General features: G+C 34.8%; 1 protein-coding gene across 1 annotated transcript in view; it reads right to left on the bottom strand.

Moving 5' to 3' along the window:
* Window positions 1–17756, bottom strand: part of LOC129222020 (target of rapamycin complex 2 subunit MAPKAP1-like) — a 209363-nt gene that overhangs the window by 46831 nt on the left and 144776 nt on the right. The window contains exons 3-5 of the mRNA XM_054856436.1: window positions 7620–8010; window positions 4631–4779; window positions 2523–2692 (exon numbers count right to left, since the gene is read on the bottom strand). Coding sequence (XP_054712411.1) covers window positions 2523–2692; window positions 4631–4779; window positions 7620–7986 — 686 coding nt within the window. The 5' untranslated portion in view covers window positions 7987–8010. The remainder of the gene's footprint in view (window positions 1–2522; window positions 2693–4630; window positions 4780–7619; window positions 8011–17756) is intronic.

The raw sequence follows: 17756 nt of genomic DNA, 5'->3' as shown, positions 1-17756 counted from the left end.
GCATAGTACGCTTTCTGTCAACGGATGCCACTGTTTCCCACACTTTTTACTCATTCCCACGCTTAGAAGCCAGCTGCATCGAATTCTTTCAAATCCATAAAATACTATGTTCCGCCCCAAGCTGACCTTTGGCCGTTTTGGCTCAAGTTTAACATTCCGTTCCCAAGATGGCCACCTGCATCCATGGACAGCTACATCCTTGCGAAAGGAAAGAGAGAATCTCCGCTTGTTTTCCAAGAAAATGGGGAGATGAATTTTGCAGGGCTGGGGCGCGACTAACTCGGAAACGAGGAGAACGATCAAAAACTTTGGAGAGGTCAGTCATGCTTTCTGACTCTCCAGATATCTGTCTAACTACGGATCAATAGTATTTGTCAAAATCTTGTAAATAGCTGTGTAAATAAAAAAATGTTAAGTTTACCCCTGGTAACTACTTGCTTTACCACTCAGCATACCACACGTACTACCAACACGCCACAATGTAAATGATCTTTAGGGAAATGGGAGTTTAGCGGTAAGTTTTGATCTTTTGTAATCACTTATCTTTCAAATATTTCAGCTGCTTGAGCAACTTATATCCGTGGTCTCAGAATGGGCACTAAATTACAAGAAGATAAAGGGATCGACGAGCGAAGATAGTTTTCTGTGTTATTGGTTATTTTGAGGTGTCACAATACACCAAACGTCACCGCAGAATACTTTTTATCTCCTTCTAAAATAAAAGGAAATTTTTTATTCTCCTTTTCTTGTTCTAAAGTATGTCAGACATCCACGGACGGTTAGTTTCTTCCAAAAAATACTCCTCTGGGATGCGGCACCTCCTCTTTCATCTTTTCCCTTTCTTGCTCCTGCTCCTTTGGGATGCACATTAAGGATTAGCAGTGGAAGGAGGACAGGACCACAGAAGAAAGATCTATCTTCTATGGTCCTTGGAGGAGGATTTTAGTTGCTCTAACTGGAATACAGAAAGTTTATTGAGTGCTCTCTCTAACTGCCGAAATGGTGTTCAGTTTTTATCCTTTATGATTCCGTACTTTTTAAAAATTTTCCCACTGATAGCAACTGATTTTGGCTCCCACACCAAGAGAAATTATATTTACTGTATTTTAGATGAATGATCAACAAGTAAGAATTCTTTTCTTTGTCAGGAACCTTGAATGCATCAAAAGTGACCGGTAAGTACCTCTTCTCATTTAGAATATCATTCAAGACATTCTAAACTCTGTATCATGTATGTAAACAAAAGAACTGATAATTTTAAAAGAGTTCGAAACGATGCTTGTAATATGTGCAGTGATTGTGATGTAGGTTTACACATTGAATTTTTCAAAGATTCGTCCCAGAACAACTTTCTGTAAAATCGTAAGTAGTTTTTATAACTATTTTGTTGATCAGTTTGTTGAAAATTTTCCTAACATGAAACGTGATATCCACTGTACATGTATTGACATAATACCTTATGAAGATATTATTAGAGACTATGTTCTATTATATTTTGTAAAAGCAATGAATATTACTACGTTACATTCAAAGAAATAAACAAATAAGTAGAAAAGTAAATTGAAATTTAAAAAAAAAACAGCAAATAAATAAGTAAGAAAACAAATATAAAGTAATTGACAAAATGATAATGTAAAACATAAAATAAATCAAGGCTATGAAAACCGATTGTTTTTTTTTCTCTGCATCCTTTATTACTATTTTCTTCTTTTTATATTAAGTAAATTCAAAAATTCATTTGCTCTTGACCAAACAAAGTGGAAAAAATACCTTACGTACCAGTTCAGTCAAGAACATTAGGGCCATTCCATTTGTCATTACCCTTTAAAGGTATTACTTTTTAATGAAATATATGAACTGTCACATGCAGGACAAAGGGTTGACCTTTTCATGGAATGGCCCATTAACAGTATTTTTACAGGTGTCACAGACGTGTGTATTTCAAACGCATTAAAATATTAGGGTCGAAGTGTCGATATCGAAAATTTCATCATGAAAAACCAATTGTTTTCTTTTAAAAAATAAACATCACTGAAGAAGGCTTAAAATCGCTATTTTGGAAATTCAAAACAACTCCGGAGCAGAGTTTCAAACCTCATCCATTCATCTAGCTTCATCAAAAGTGGCCTATTACATTTTTTAGAAGTTGAGTTTCGAAAAATTTCTAGGCATACCCCCCTCCCACACACACTCTGTTGTTTTAATGTCATCGAAGATGTTTTGAATTTGCGTTTTTCGAACTTCAATACCGAAAACTTGCAGGAAGTCACTCGACATTATGAAAAAATGGCTTACAATCACATATTGTTTGAAACAATACATATTGTTTAAAAAAATTGTGGGTCTGAAAAACTTGGAAATGTTAATAAAAATGTAAATTAATACGATTTTTAGTAGGGGGGGGCCCAAAGTCAGATTTTGCGGCGGGGCCGAAAATTTGAAGTTACGCTACTGCAGGATGCTGATATTGTACTTTGGGTAATCGGGCCCTGGTATTGTTTTAGAGCCAAAAATCTAATTACTTTAACTCTGGCTTATATTCTTCATTTGTGTACATCCAACAAACAAGTCCAATCAATTCCTGAACTCGAGCACTTGATACACAGACTACTTCCATTCCATAACTGGCTTCTGCTTCCGGTAACATAGTTAAATAAATAATGATCTTCTTTGATGGTGTAGAACGATTGAGCTAAAAAATAATAAGAATATAAAGTTTTTAAAAAGCCACAGGTATGAACAGGTAGAATAAACATAAGAAATAGAAAAGAAAAAAATATAAAACCATCAAATGACCTACGATTGTTTTTGACATGTTATTATTTCACTGGAAAACCATGATATCCTGCAGTTATTTGGAATTTCAGTTTTTTTTTTAAACAAAATAGTTGTAGAACTGAAAATTTATCTTTGAACGATACGGCTGAATACAGAAGAGTGCTGAAACCAACCCAAAAGGGACACAAAGTTGTAAAAATGCTGTACTAAAATATTTCGTTCTTTTTCAAGTGGAAGAAAAAAATCTTGATGAATTGGATTACAATTTTGTTTTAGAATAAAAAGTAATTTAACCACAAAAGTGATGATCAATCACAAGTTCTGCACTCAACTAGGCTGGTACTAATCAGTTTATAAATCCCCAATGAAGATCAAGACTTCTAACATCTATTGACATAATTACAAGTAATAGCCTTCAATGAACTATTCCAAATGCCTATGATCCTATTGTAGTAATTTTTACTTATTTCAAAATTAGCCTGGGATTTAATAAGCTTAAAACCAATTCCCTGAGATCTTGTTTTCTAAGCAAAAATGTAGCCCTTCAACATCTTCCATTTAAATAATTTTTAGTAGCTGAATCATGTCCCCTCTATAGCTTCATAGCTCCGAGACAATACCTATTAACCTTTTTAGTCTTGGATCATAATCTAAATTTGAAAGTCCACTTACTAGCTCAGTAACCATCTTTTAAAGTCTCCAAAGATAATAAATATCCTTATTTAGAAAAGTTGACGAAAAGTGAAGAAAATCTTCCAAAGTGGTCTTGGCAAGTTTTTGCACAATAAAAGACAAATCTTAATTTCCGTGGGAGCGCACAGGAGCCAAACTCCTGCACTTCTTTTCAATTTTATGTGAATTTTAGCATTTTAGATGAAATTCAGGCTTTTTAAGTAATGAAAATGGGGTCTGGGGACTATAGAGTTCAAGTACTTCTTTTATTTGAAATTCAGCCCTGAAGATTAGATTTTTGAAACAGTTATTTTTATAAACTCAAGCATAATATTGGCTTTATTATTTTCTATGCTGCACTCCTAAGTAAGCTAACATCCTGACTTTTCAATTATACCCAATCAACAATAGTTTCAGTTTAGTTCATGATGGATTCCATTAAATAGCTTACATGCTTATTTCTATGACCTAAACAAAACACTTAACATATTTGAACAGTGAACGACAGATCCTTCAATTTCTACTTAGAAATATGATCTAAAATCTCTTTGTAGTTAGCAATCCTGTAGCGATGGCATCATCAGCAAAAATACTGCTTTTTGCAGTAGATAATAATGGAACTAAAACTGAACCTTGTGGAGCACCACATAAAACATCAATGCATGGAGAATCAACACAGATTCTTTGTTTCTACTAATCTGCAAATTTTTTATAAAAAATGAAATTTTCCGTCTCTTTTCAACAGACGCCAATTTCCTAAGAAGAGGCACATGTAATGTATTCTCGAAAGCTTTTTGAAAGTGAATGTAACAATTGCATATCTGTTAGTAATTACGAACTGAAAATTATTGTTTAGATTCATTTTGTCCACAAAATTTATTGTTTATATCTGCTAAATATCAAGTATTGAAGAAATTACAGCTACGATATTGTACCACTTAACAGTCCTTAAGAAGTAGGAATGGGAGGGGGTTCTCCTAACCTCCAAACTACTGTTGGACTTAGATAAGATCCAACTTTATCTGAGGAGGTAAGGTTGGATTATCTTACCTAATCTAACCTTACCTCCGATTAAAAAAAAAAGTTTTACTTGCACATAAATCCCCAAAACGATTTTAGCTGAAAAAGATATTTGAGAAATGCAGTTGTTCATTAGAAAGTATATTTGATAAAACAATACCCTTCCATCAAAATGAGCATATTCATTGAAGGGATTATTAGGAGTAGCGGGACATGATGCTAAGGCTTCACTGAGTGCAGATTTTGAAGGAGGCTTATGTTCCTTTTTAGAAACATCTTTTTTAGGAAAAAGTGCAGACAACTCATTTTCTGAAATAAGAAAACATTCATTAATACTGATGCATACACAATACAACAATATAATATGATACCAATAGATGATAAATGAGTGTTCAAGTAATAGTTTAAAATGGTTAGAAAAAACGTTAAAATTTAAACTTATATCGATACTCTCTTCAAATAGAAAATTTCCTCCAAACAGTAGCCAGAGAGGTACATCATTTTCCCTACTTCTAGTGTTTGGGGGCAAATTCAATCATGCAGGATGCATAATGAATTCTGCTGAAGATGAAGCAGCTTTTAAGCATAATTTTGACTGAGAATTTTCAACAATGTTGGATAAAGAAATATTGAATTTCTTAGAATGTTGAGTTGTTTCTTTTTCCCCTTTACTAAATGCAGGAAAGAAAATATTCAGACACCTAAATAAAATAGTATTTTTTCACTGAGTAATAAATGTTTCAGGTCGTATTCCACAATCCAAACCAATATTTGCCTTTAACAGATATTTTTCTCCTTTTTCAAGTTCAGTCATAGAGAGATGAACCAAAAACATTTATACAGAACTGTCTTCAAAAATCGTCCCATTACATTTTATACTAAACCCACAAGCCAACATATAGTAGAGGTTTTGTCTTGCTTCAGATGTTTACCAACTTTTCAGAAACCTTTCTTACAAACAAAATAGTAGGAAACAAGCAGGAAGCTTTTAGATGGAAAAGCAATACCAATTGATCAGATTCCAATGTTAAATGTCTTTTTCCATTAAACAAATCCATCAAAGTTGAAGAACTAGGCTGTTGATACTACTGTGCATCCGTTAACCATCTAGTATTAACATACCAGAATGCTCAAGCACCAAAAGTTGTCAGCAAATTTTTGATACAGACAAGTCCTCACATTGGACAGCAGAGAATATGAAAAAATATTTAATAAATAAATATAAAAACTAGTGTGGTTACCCTAAAATACGTAACCACACTTACATATGGTTAAAAAATATATAAAAAAGCTGAAATTAAATATAAAATATTAATTCAAATAAAAATTTAAAAGAATCAGTTTGAATTTATGGAATTGAAAATAAGATCCAGTTTTCAAATCAAGTGAAATATTTACAGGATGCAAAAAGAGTGAAACTTCAAGCATGGCATGTATTTCCATCAAACCACGTGTTCAACATTTGCATATCTATCAAACAGGGATTTCACTTATACGTTATAGACATTGAGAAAGCTCAACACAAACATTGGATGTGTTGAAAAACTAGTTACAATAATTTTACTCATCAAAAAAAAGCTGACGAAAAATTTTCCAGCAAAACACATTTTCAATTCATTAAAATGAATTTTCAATGCATTCAATTTTCAATGCACAAATCACGAATTCAATCCAATAAATTTTCAATGCAGTTTAAACCTCGATTTATTCCAGCATTGGAAGACCTAAAAAGCAAAGTTAAATCCAGTTTCAGCGAGGAAAATGTTACTACTTACATATAAAAATAAATAAATAGAACTTGGCACGTTCTGGAAGATGATAATTCAATCCTACTTATTTACATATGGAAAATGAGTTAAAATATATTCTTCAATTGAAAAAAAAAGAAGAAATAAATAAATGAGATGTCAGCAGGAAACTAAACTTCAAATGAAATAAATTATTTTTAAATAAAAAAACCAACTTCAAAAAACAAAGAGGAACTAAAAAGTAAAAAAATAATTGGTCATACTTACAGAGGATTTCCTACACAAACGTAGAAATCAAATTAATTTTACCATTCCAGTAGAAAAATCAACTAAACTAAACACCCAATTATAAAATAAACACTGATTTTAATTACTATACAATGAATTATTTTAATACCTAACTAATTATATACAATTTCTTAATTTTTAATATCCATTTGAAGTCGAGGCCTCCTATAAACTACTACCTAACGTAACTGAGTAGGTTTAGTTTTAAAGACCTGCGCATTTTTTTAAATTAGTGTTTAACTCAGGGTTTGGTTTGGTGGATTGTTATTGGGAATTTTTCGTTGTTACTGTGGAAAACAAAATCAATCCACCCTCTAAAAAGCATTTTTCAGTAGATTATTAGTTTTTAACTCTGAAAAGTGAGGGGGGCAGTTGCCCCCCTTGCACCCTCGTACGAGCTGCCTATGGTCGTAGCAGTCGCATCCCTGCATTCAGGGGTGGGTGAGGACGATTTAAATGTATGTAATTGGTGCTGTGTCCTTGTACATTCAAAATAAAGTTTTTATGTACAATATTCCAATAAATAATTTTTCTCCATATGCGACTTCTATTTACTTAATATTAATAAACATGATGAGATTAAACAAAATTCAATGATAAAAGCAAAAAAATATCAATATGTCACTGTAAAGAGTTTTCAAACTAATGAAAACCTCTAATGCCGAAATTTTGGAATGGCTCATAAAACAATTCAACCCAAAAAATGCAGCTTAAATATAAATTTTAGATCCCTTTCCATACCATTGCCTCATACTCTAAAAATTGTCTCCTTGTGCAGTGGCCGCCGCTTATATGAATCACATTTGTTCTAAACATATTGGCAGCTGATTCAACAAAGTGGCTAATTCAATAAAGCTTGATTTTGTTCTGTTTTTGACAATGCGATTCATTAAAGCGGTTAATTCAATTAACCACTGATTCAATTAACCAGCGTCTCCTGTATAATTACTAATTTGATTTTAAAAAAAGAACGTGCCGACGATGCAATGATAAGTGCCAAGAACGTTAACTAGACAGGAAACAGGGAATGAACAAGTTGTTACAGCTTTTTGTAGCCCTTTACAGTCATTTTCTACTGAAATAAAAAAAGCAACAAGAGAAGAAATAAATCACCATTCAGTTCTGAAGGATACTCTTTCCATTGAACATGAGTTATCTTGGCTTGAACTTGGCGTTCTTTCTTCAGTCTTTCCAGTCTTTGAGCCGTGTTCGACCTGTATCGATGTCCTCCTATGAAACCCATTCCGGATACGATGTCATAGGACTGACCAGCTTCCAAGAGCTCCGACTCCAGGGCACCAGAATAGTAGTCGAGTACTTTGACTTCCGGATTTTCGTCTTCGCTGTCCGACTTCTGTAGGCCTTTGTCGGTGACAACTTCGTTGAGCATGGCCATTTCGCACATTCCCGTGTCATCGCAAGTGATGAAAGAGTGGTGGATGTGGGATAGTAGGAACTTGCGGTCGTCGTAGAATGCCATTGCGAAAACATATTCAAAGCGAAGCTGAGAAAAAAAAGAATTACAAACTGGTGAATAGTTCAACAGCATTAATAATAATAACAACTATTGCAATGATAAATTACAAAACTAAACTGACAAGTTCAAAAAAAAAGTAGAAGCAGACATGGGACCCAAAAAGAATGAAAAACGCTGAAATGACCAAGTTGTTTCAGCAAGCACAGCAGGGTCAACATTCTGCAATACTGACGAGTTAATACATAGAGTTGCATAGCTGGTAATTCAATTTAATACCTGAAATTCACTGGTAGATCAGAGTTCCCACTCTTCCAACAGATTAAAAAATAGGGCCTTTATATGGCCTTTTTACAGCACAATTTTAAAATAATTAGGGCAAATACAAGCCAATGTCGCACACCAATTTTCTTTGAGGTCTTCAATTTATTTTTATGCTTTTTTTTTTTAAAAATCTATCATTCATAATTGATGAATAATTTTGAAATTCATTTCAAAGCACTTTTTTTTACTCGACAGCAGAGCTTTAAAACGTTGTAACTAAAGTTCTATGGGAGCACTAGAGTTGTATGAAAGCTCATTTTAAGGAAAACTACATGTGCATTAATGTATTATGTTTATGTACCTTGAATAATTTGAGATTTTTTTTATTTTTTATAAAATGTAAAGTTGAAAATTTTTAAAGATAGTATTTGAAAATTGTTGGAAAAAACACATGATTTTTATTGTAGTTCAATGAATATAGAGAATTTCAGAGTGGGACCAAGAAAGGACAGCAAATAATGTAGGACACATTACTATAATTTTTGCTAAAACATTTTAGTAACTGCTGAACCCTTTCATGGCTCCGCTGAAAATTTTTGGAAATTTTTACAAATATGCATTAAAAAATCAAACAGTATTTTTTTTAAAAAATAAAGGACACCATCATAAAAATTTTTGAAATTTTACATTTTAAAATTTTGTAGCAAACATTTTTTCTCAAAAATTATTCAAGTTACAAACTAAAGTGAATGTAATTATCTTTAAAATGAGTGATTATAAAACTCTGTCGCTTTCATAAAACATGAGCTTTTACATTTAAAAGTGAAATTTTGAAAAAATTGCAAAAGAATTTCTCACACTATTTGCTATTACTACTGAGGCACTCATAGTCCCACTCTGAAATATGTTGGATGTATTCATTAAAATATATTTAAGATTTTTTTCAAAAATTTTAAAGGACATTTTAAATTCATAATTTTGTGAAAAAGTTTTTCTTGAAAATAAACAATTCACTAAACCAGAGCCAAATTAAGGCATGGGCACATGGGGCACAGGCCAGGGCATTAACATTTTGGGGGGGGGCACCAAATTTGTAGCTAAATTTTTTTTTAAAGGAACAAATTCAAATTGCACCACAGCAAAAGCAAACATTAAGTCTAGGGAAAAAATGAAATCTATTTAAAATTACAAGCTTTTTCAAAAATTTCAAAGTCATTCCAAGCTTAATATTAAATTTTATTGCATTTTAAATGCTACATAAGAGATATCTTTGAAATTTATGTCCTATTGCTGCCAATCAAAAGTTTACCAACATGACATATTATAATGTTTTCACAATTTAATGCAATATTAGACATTATCACATTCAGCGTGGATACAGTAAATACTTAATCAAAATATTTTACAACTATAGTAAAAGCTAGGGAAGAGGGGGTAGGGGCAAATGAAGTTCGTACCCAGTATCCTCATAAAGTCTTAGTTGGGCCCTGCACTAAACTCCCGATTATCCACAGGGTGGATTACCCACCGGCTTTCACACATTCAACAAAACGTTTTTTTTTGCCAATGGTTAACTGAATGTATAGATAAATGTACACATTTCAATTTAGTAAAAAACTGTTTCTAGTCATCCCTATTTTTTTTCTTCCCCTTTCAATAGCATCAAATCTTTCATGGTCCCTGAAACCTAACTGCTTGAATCCTGATTTATAGATTTACACTACTTACTGGTTACTGCTTTAAATCTGCACTATATTTATTGACTTTTAGATCGATACGACTTACGAGCATAATTGATCTTGTTCAAAAAAAACTTCCCTCCTTTCCCCCTATGCATAAATATCTTGGTGTAACCTAGCTTGATATGTTTCAAATTAATCTGTTTGCACCATTTGCTCGCATATGTATAAAATGTATTTGCTAGAAGAAGCGATCCTTTTCTAGTTTCTACATGTTTTTTTATAAAATGTTATCATTTTAATTAAATTTCTATTACATTATTGATCTATCTAAAGCTATTGCATAGACGAATATTGTCTTCTACTTACTTTGTGGATTATCCGCGATTTCGGTTATAAATACAAATACAAATGTGACGACCAGCAACAGGCTCTGGGCCCAGCTAGGCTGGTCCTAGTCAATTAATTAGTCCCCAATGAAGATCAATGGCTCTCTTAAAGCTATCCACTCCCTTGCTCATTACTGCCTCTTCCGGTAAGCTATTCCAAGTGCCCACGACCCTGCTAAAGTAGTAGTTTTTCCTGATTTCCAAGTTAGCCTGAGATTTAAATAGCTTAAAACAATGACCCCTTGTTCTGCTTTTCCCGCAAAAATTTAATCCATTTACATCTTTCATTTTGATAAATTTAAATAACTGAATCATGTCCCCTCTGACTCTCCTTTGTTCCAGGCTGTACATGTTAAGCCTATTAAGTCTGGTATCATAATCTAAATCTGAGATTCCCCTTACTAATTTAGTTACCCTTCTTTGAACCCTTTCCAATACAAAAATATCTTTCTTCAGATAAGGCGACCAAAACTGAACAGCATACTCCAAATGAGGTCTTACTAAACTCCTATATAAAGGCAGAAGAACTTTCTTAGATTTGTTTGAAATAGATCTATTGATGAACCCAAGCATTTTGTTGGCTTTGTTACTAGCAATACTGCACTGTTGACTAAACTTGAAGTCCTGATTTATAAAGACACCCAGATCCATAACATTTTCTGCCTGATTTATGACTGAACCCTGTAAACGATATCTCATACGCTTATTTCCATGACCTAAGTGTAGCACTTGACATTTCCCTACATTAAATACCATACCCCATTTATCTGCCCACTTAGTAATATGATCTAAATCCTCTTGCAGCTGTTTTACTTGTTCTTCATTTTCGACAATCCCCATAACTTTTACATCGTCAGCAAAACAATTCATGCTTCCAGAAATATTTTCATTGATGTCATTCATAAATATAATAAACAAAAGAGGCCCTAAAACTGATCCCTGAGGAACCCCACTTAAAACATCACTCCAATTAGAATGATTTCCTCTCACAACTACTCTTTGCTTCCTACCAGTAAGCCAATTTCTAACCCAAAGCAAAGTTTTTCCTCCTATTCCAATGTCAGCTAACTTGCTGAGAAGAGCAACATGCGGTACCTTGTCAAAAGCTTTTTGAAAATCAATATAAACAACATCCACACATTTTTTGTTATCTAAAGCTGAGGTAACCTTGTCGTAGAAATGCAATAAATTAGTAGTACAGGATTTACCTTTCCTAAAACCATACTGCAAACTAGTCAACAGACTATTAGTCTCTAAGAACATCATGATCTTAATTTTGATCAATGTTTCGAAAATCTTACAAATCACCGAAGTCAAACTTACAGGTCTATAATTCCCAGCAATACCTTTAGACCCCTTCTTGAAGAGTGGCGTTATGTTAGCCAGCTTCCAGTCCTCTGGCACCATCCCTGAGTTATAAGAAGCATTGAAAATATTCAAAATAACATCCACTAATTCCTCTGCACATTCAACTAAAATTTTTGGATAAATATTATCTGGTCCCGGAGCTTTAGTCGATTTAATCTTTTTCAAATGAAATAAAACCTCCTCCCTGGAAAATACCAAATCCTCAAGCTGTGTAATAGCTTGTGTCTTGTTAGTGTCAACTGTTGAGGTACAGTTATCGTTAAACACACTGGAAAAAAAGTTATTTAGAACATTTGCAATATCCCTATCGTTTTGGATTAAATTTCCATACTCATCAACCAAAGGCCCAATTTGACTGTTTCGAGCTTTCCCAGAATTAGCGTAAGCAAAAAACCTCTTAGGGTTCCCATCAATGTCATCTGCCAGCCTTTGCTCCAATTCCCTTTTCTGAATCCGTACCAAATACTTAAAATTTCGCCTTGCCTTACCATACTGGAGCCTCTCCGCACTCTGACCAGTTTCTTTAAACTTACGAAAAGTGGCTTGCTTATAATTAAGAGCTTCTTTAGTCTCCCTGGAGAACCACATGGGCCAAATTTTGGTACTAACACCTTTTCTCCTAAATGGAACATAGTCTCCAACCGTTTTAGCAAGTTTATCCTTAAATTCCGTCCACTGCTGATCTACGTCGCTATTTTCCAACCCTGACGAAAAAACCTCTTTCAAGCTCTGCCTAAGTGCAACAAAATCAGTGTTTCTGAAATTGGGCACAAACCTAAAATTATCATCTTTGCACACTTCAAATTTAACCCGGAACCTAATGCTGTTATGATCACTATCTCCAATATGCTCCCCTACACTCAACCCCTGAACAAAACTACCTATGTCACAAAAAACTAGATCCAAAATCGCCTCCTCTCGAGTTCCCTGAGTTACAACTTGATCTAAGAAACAGTCACCAATTACTTTTAAAAATTCCTCTTCTTTGCCATTACCAGGGAAAAAATTATTCCAATCAATACCCGGAAAATTGAAATCCCCCATTATGATAACGGATCCCTTACTGGACATGTCACTAATAATACGGTACATCTGTTCATCTTGTCCCTGGTTTGAATTAGGTGGCCTATAAATGTTTCCAAAGCGTAGCTTTTTGCCCTTACTGCTCATCAACTCCAGCCAAACCATATCAATATCAGTGGGCTTATCATTTATGACTAATTCATTGCAAATAAAATTGTCTCTAACATAAAATAAAACCCCACCACCTCTTTTACCTACTCTATCCTGTCTGAACAAATTATACCCAGCAATATGTAATAACTCTGCATCAGATTCGGTAGCCCATGTCTCTGTAATTCCAATAACATCCAACTTCTCATCCATAACTATGCTTTTCAATTCATCCATCTTGTTCCTAATACTGCGAGCATTGGTATAGAAAACTTTAAGCATGCCTAAGTTGCTTTTATTTAACACCCTGAAATTTCCTAAATTACAATTGTTAACATTACTACTCTTGTTCCTCACTTTATTTCCATTTCTAGCAATACCCAAAAAAATTTCATTCTCTCGATACCTGATGCTTGAACCATGCCCCCCATTCCAACTTAGTTTTTTGACTCCGAAGCCCTTAAAATTAATCCACTAACCATTTTGACCCCTGTAGAGCTCAGATGCAGGCCATCCCTAGCAATCCAATCCCGTTTACAATGACTCCATACATCAATGAACCTGATACTGCGCTTTTCGCTAATTGACTTCAGTAGCAAGTTCATACACCTCGCACGTTGATTTAGCCAGCTCCTATGCACTCCATACCTGGGAAGCAAACCAACCACTTGGACATTCGTCGAAAAGCTGGTTGCTTTATTCAATACAAATACAAATACAAATACAAATGTGACGACCAGCAACAGGCACTGGGCCCACCTAGGCTGGTCCTAGTCAATTAATTAGTCCCCAATGAAGATCAATGGCCCTCTTAAAGCTATCCACTCCCTTGCTCATTACCGCCTCTTCCGGTAAGCTATTCCAAGTGCCCACAACCCTGCTAAAGTAGTAGTTTTTCCTGATTTCCAAGTTAGCCTGAGATTTAAATAGCTTAAAACAATGACCCCTTGTCCTGCTTTCCCCGCAAAAATTTAATCCATTTACATCTTTCATTTTGATAAATTTAAATAACTGAATCATGTCCCCTCTGACTCTCCTTTGCTCCAGGCTATACATGTTAAGCCTATTAAGTCTGGTATCATAATCTAAATCTGAGAGTCCCCTTACTAATTTAGTTACCCTTCTTTGAACCCTTTCCAATACAAAAATATCTTTCTTCAGATAAGGCGACCAAAACTGAACAGCATACTCCAAATGAGGTCTTACTAAACTCCTATATAAAGGCAGAAGAACTTTCTTAGATTTGTTTGAAATAGATCTATTGATGAACCCAAGCATTTTGTTGGCTTTGTTACTAGCAATACTGCACTGTTGACTAAACTTGAAGTCCTGATTTATAAAGACACCCAGATCCATAACATTTTCTTCCTGATTTATGACTGAACCCTGTAAACGATATCTCATACGCTTATTTCCATGACCTAAGTGTAGCACTTGACATTTCCCTACATTAACTGCCATACCCCATTTATCTGCCCACTTAGTAATATGATCTAAATCCTCTTGCAGCTGTTTTACTTGTTCTTCATTTTCGACAATCCCCATAACTTTTACATCGTCAGCAAAACAATTCATGCTTCCAGAAATATTTTCATTGATGTCATTCATAAATATAATAAACAAAAGAGGCCCTAAAACTGATCCCTGAGGAACCCCACTTAAAACATCACTCCAATTAGAATGATTTCCTCTCACAACTACTCTTTGCTTCCTACCAGTAAGCCAATTTCTAACCCAAAGTAAAGTTTTTCCTCCTATTCCAATGTCAGCTAACTTGCTGAGAAGAGCAACATGCGGTACCTTGTCAAAAGCTTTTTGAAAATCAATATAAACAACATCCACACATTTTTTGTTATCTAAAGCTGAGGTAACCTTGTCGTAGAAATGCAATAAATTAGTAGTACAGGATTTACCTTTCCTGAAACCATACTGCAAACTAGTCAACAGACTATTAGTCTCTAAGAACATCATGATCTTAATTTTGATCAAAGTTTCGAAAATCTTACAAATCACCGAAGTCAAACTTACAGGTCTATAATTCCCAGCAATACCTTTAGACCCCTTCTTGAAGAGTGGCGTTATGTTAGCCAGCTTCCAGTCCTCTGGCACCGTCCCCGAGTTATAAGAAGCATTGAAAATATTCAAAATAACATCCACTAATTCCTCTGCACATTCAACTAAAATTTTTGGATAAATATTATCTGGTCCCGGAGCTTTAGTTGCTTTAATCTTTTTCAAATGAAATAAAACCTCCTCCCTGGAAAATACAAAATCCTCAAGCTGTATAATAGCTTGTGTCTTGTTAGTGTCAACTGTTGAGATACAGTTATCGTTAAACACACTGGAAAAAAAGTTATTTAGAACATTTGCAATATCCCTATCGTTTTGGATTAAATTTCCATGCTCATCAACCAAAGGCCCAATTTGACTGTTTCGAGCTTTCCCAGAATTAGCGTAAGCAAAAAACCTCTTAGGGTTCCCATCAATGTCATCTGCCAGCCTTTGCTCCAATTCCCTTTTCTGAATCCGTACCAAATACTTAAAATTTCGCCTTGCCTTACCATACTGGAGCCTCTCCGCACTCTGACCAGTTTCTTTAAACTTACGAAAAGTGGCTTGCTTATAATTAAGAGCTACTTTAGTCTCCCTGGAGAACCACATGGGCCAAATTTTGGTACTAACACCTTTTCTCCTAAATGGAACATAGTCCCCAACGGTTTTAGCAAGTTTATCCTTAAATTCCGTCCACTGCTGATCTACGTCGTTATTTTCCAACCCTGACGAAAAAACCTCTTTCAAGCTCTGCCTAAGTGCAACAAAATTGGTATTTCTGAAATTGGGCACAAACCTAAAATTATCATCTTTGCACACTTCAAATTTAACCCGGAACCTAATGCTGTTATGATCACTATCTCCAATATGCTCCCCTACACTCAACCCCTGAACAAAACTACCTATGTCACAAAAAACTAGATCCAAAATGGCCTCCTCTCGAGTTCCCTGAGTTACAACTTGATCTAAGAAACAGTCACCAATTACTTTTAAAAATTCCTCTTCTTTGCCATTACCAGGATAAAAATTATTCCAATCAATACCCGGAAAATTGAAATCCCCCATTATGATAACGGATCCCTTACTAGACATGTCACTAATAATACGGTACATCTGTTCATCTTGTCCCTGGTTTGAATTAGGTGGCCTATAAATGTTTCCAAAGCGTAGCTTTATGCCCTTACTGCTCATCAACTCCAGCCAAACCATATCAATATCAGTAGGCTTATCATTTATGACCAATTCATTGCAAATAAAATTGTCTCTAACATAAAATAAAACCCCACCACCTCTTTTACCTACTCTATCCTGTCTGAATAAATTATACCCAGCAATATGTAATAACTCTGCATCAGATTCGGTAGCCCATGTCTCTGTAATTCCGATAACATCCAACTTCTCATCCATAACTATGCTTTTCAATTCATCCATCTTGTTCCTAATACTGCGAGCATTGGTATAGAAAACTTTAAGCATGCCTAAGTTGCTTTTATTTAACACCCTGAAATTTCCTAAATTACAATTTTAACATTACTACTCTTGTTTGTCACTTTATTTCCATTTCTAGCAATACCCAAAAACATTTCATTCTCTCGATACCTGGTGCTTGAACCATGCCCCCCATTCCAACTTAGTTTTTTGACTCCGAAGCCCTTAAAATTAATCCACTAACCATTTTGACCCCTGTAGAGCTCAGATGCAGGCCATCCCTAGCAATCCAATCCCGTTTACAGTGACTCCATACATCAATGAACCTGATACTGCGCTTTTCGCAAATTGACTTCAGTAGCAAGTTCATACACCTCGCACGTTGATTTAGCCAGCTCCTATGCACTTCATACCTGGGAAGCAAACCAACCACTCGGACATTCGTCGAAAAGCTGGTTGCTTTATCCAACAGGGATTCCCATTCCCTAGAAAACTCCTCATTTTTACTGTGGCCTACATCATTTGTTCCCACCCACAAAGTAACCATGTCCTCCTTATTCAATACTCCCTTCTTTTCAGCAACCATATTAATGTCTTTTACCCGAGCCCCTGGTAAACAACACCTAGCCACCTTACGCTTTACTCTCCCAACTGTGTTACCCACCTCCCTTACCATAGAGTCCCCCAAAATTACACCCTTAGTTTCCCAATCTAACTCCTCATTTGAAACTTCCCCCTGAATCTCTGGAACATTTATACCCTCTACAACTGGCTTACACCCTAATGCTAACTGGGCTTCCAAAACTAGCATCTTAAGTCTTAAGTCTGAGAGTTCAGCACATTTAGTGCAAATATAATCCTCTTCAAAAACAGACTCATTTTCCCCCTTATACAGGCAGAACATATGACATAAATCACAAGAGATCCACCTGTCCCCCTTCCCACTCTTTACCTCTTTCATAATGCATATAACACCCATTTCTACTCAGTGAATATGTTCCAAAAGGCAAAACAGTAAGATAAAAATGCAAAAAAACACAGAATAAATACTAAAAACAGCAGTAAATAAACAGAGTTGATACACCCAATAAAGCACACAAGACCAAAAACCAGGAGATCACCACATGTTAGGCTTAGCTCCAAAAAATGCAAAAACACTTCAAGAATACAATAACAGCAAAAATGAGCCCCCAAAACACAATAAAACTAAATTACATGATAAAGTGAAGTAAAAAAACCTAAAACTAGACAGTAATAATGAAAAATTATAGTAAAAAAACACTTATCAAATTAGCAGCAAAAAACACTCCCTGCATCACAGGCGCCCTCTAGTGGCCAAAAAAGGCGCCATTCAACAGAGATTCCCATTCCCTAGAAAACTCCTCATTTTTACTGTGACCTACATCATTTGTTCCCACCCACA

Source organism: Uloborus diversus, chromosome 5, assembly GCF_026930045.1.
Source record: "Uloborus diversus isolate 005 chromosome 5, Udiv.v.3.1, whole genome shotgun sequence".
Classification (NCBI taxonomy): Eukaryota; Metazoa; Arthropoda; class Arachnida; order Araneae; family Uloboridae; genus Uloborus; species Uloborus diversus.
This window is presented reverse-complemented; position numbering and strand designations above follow the sequence as displayed.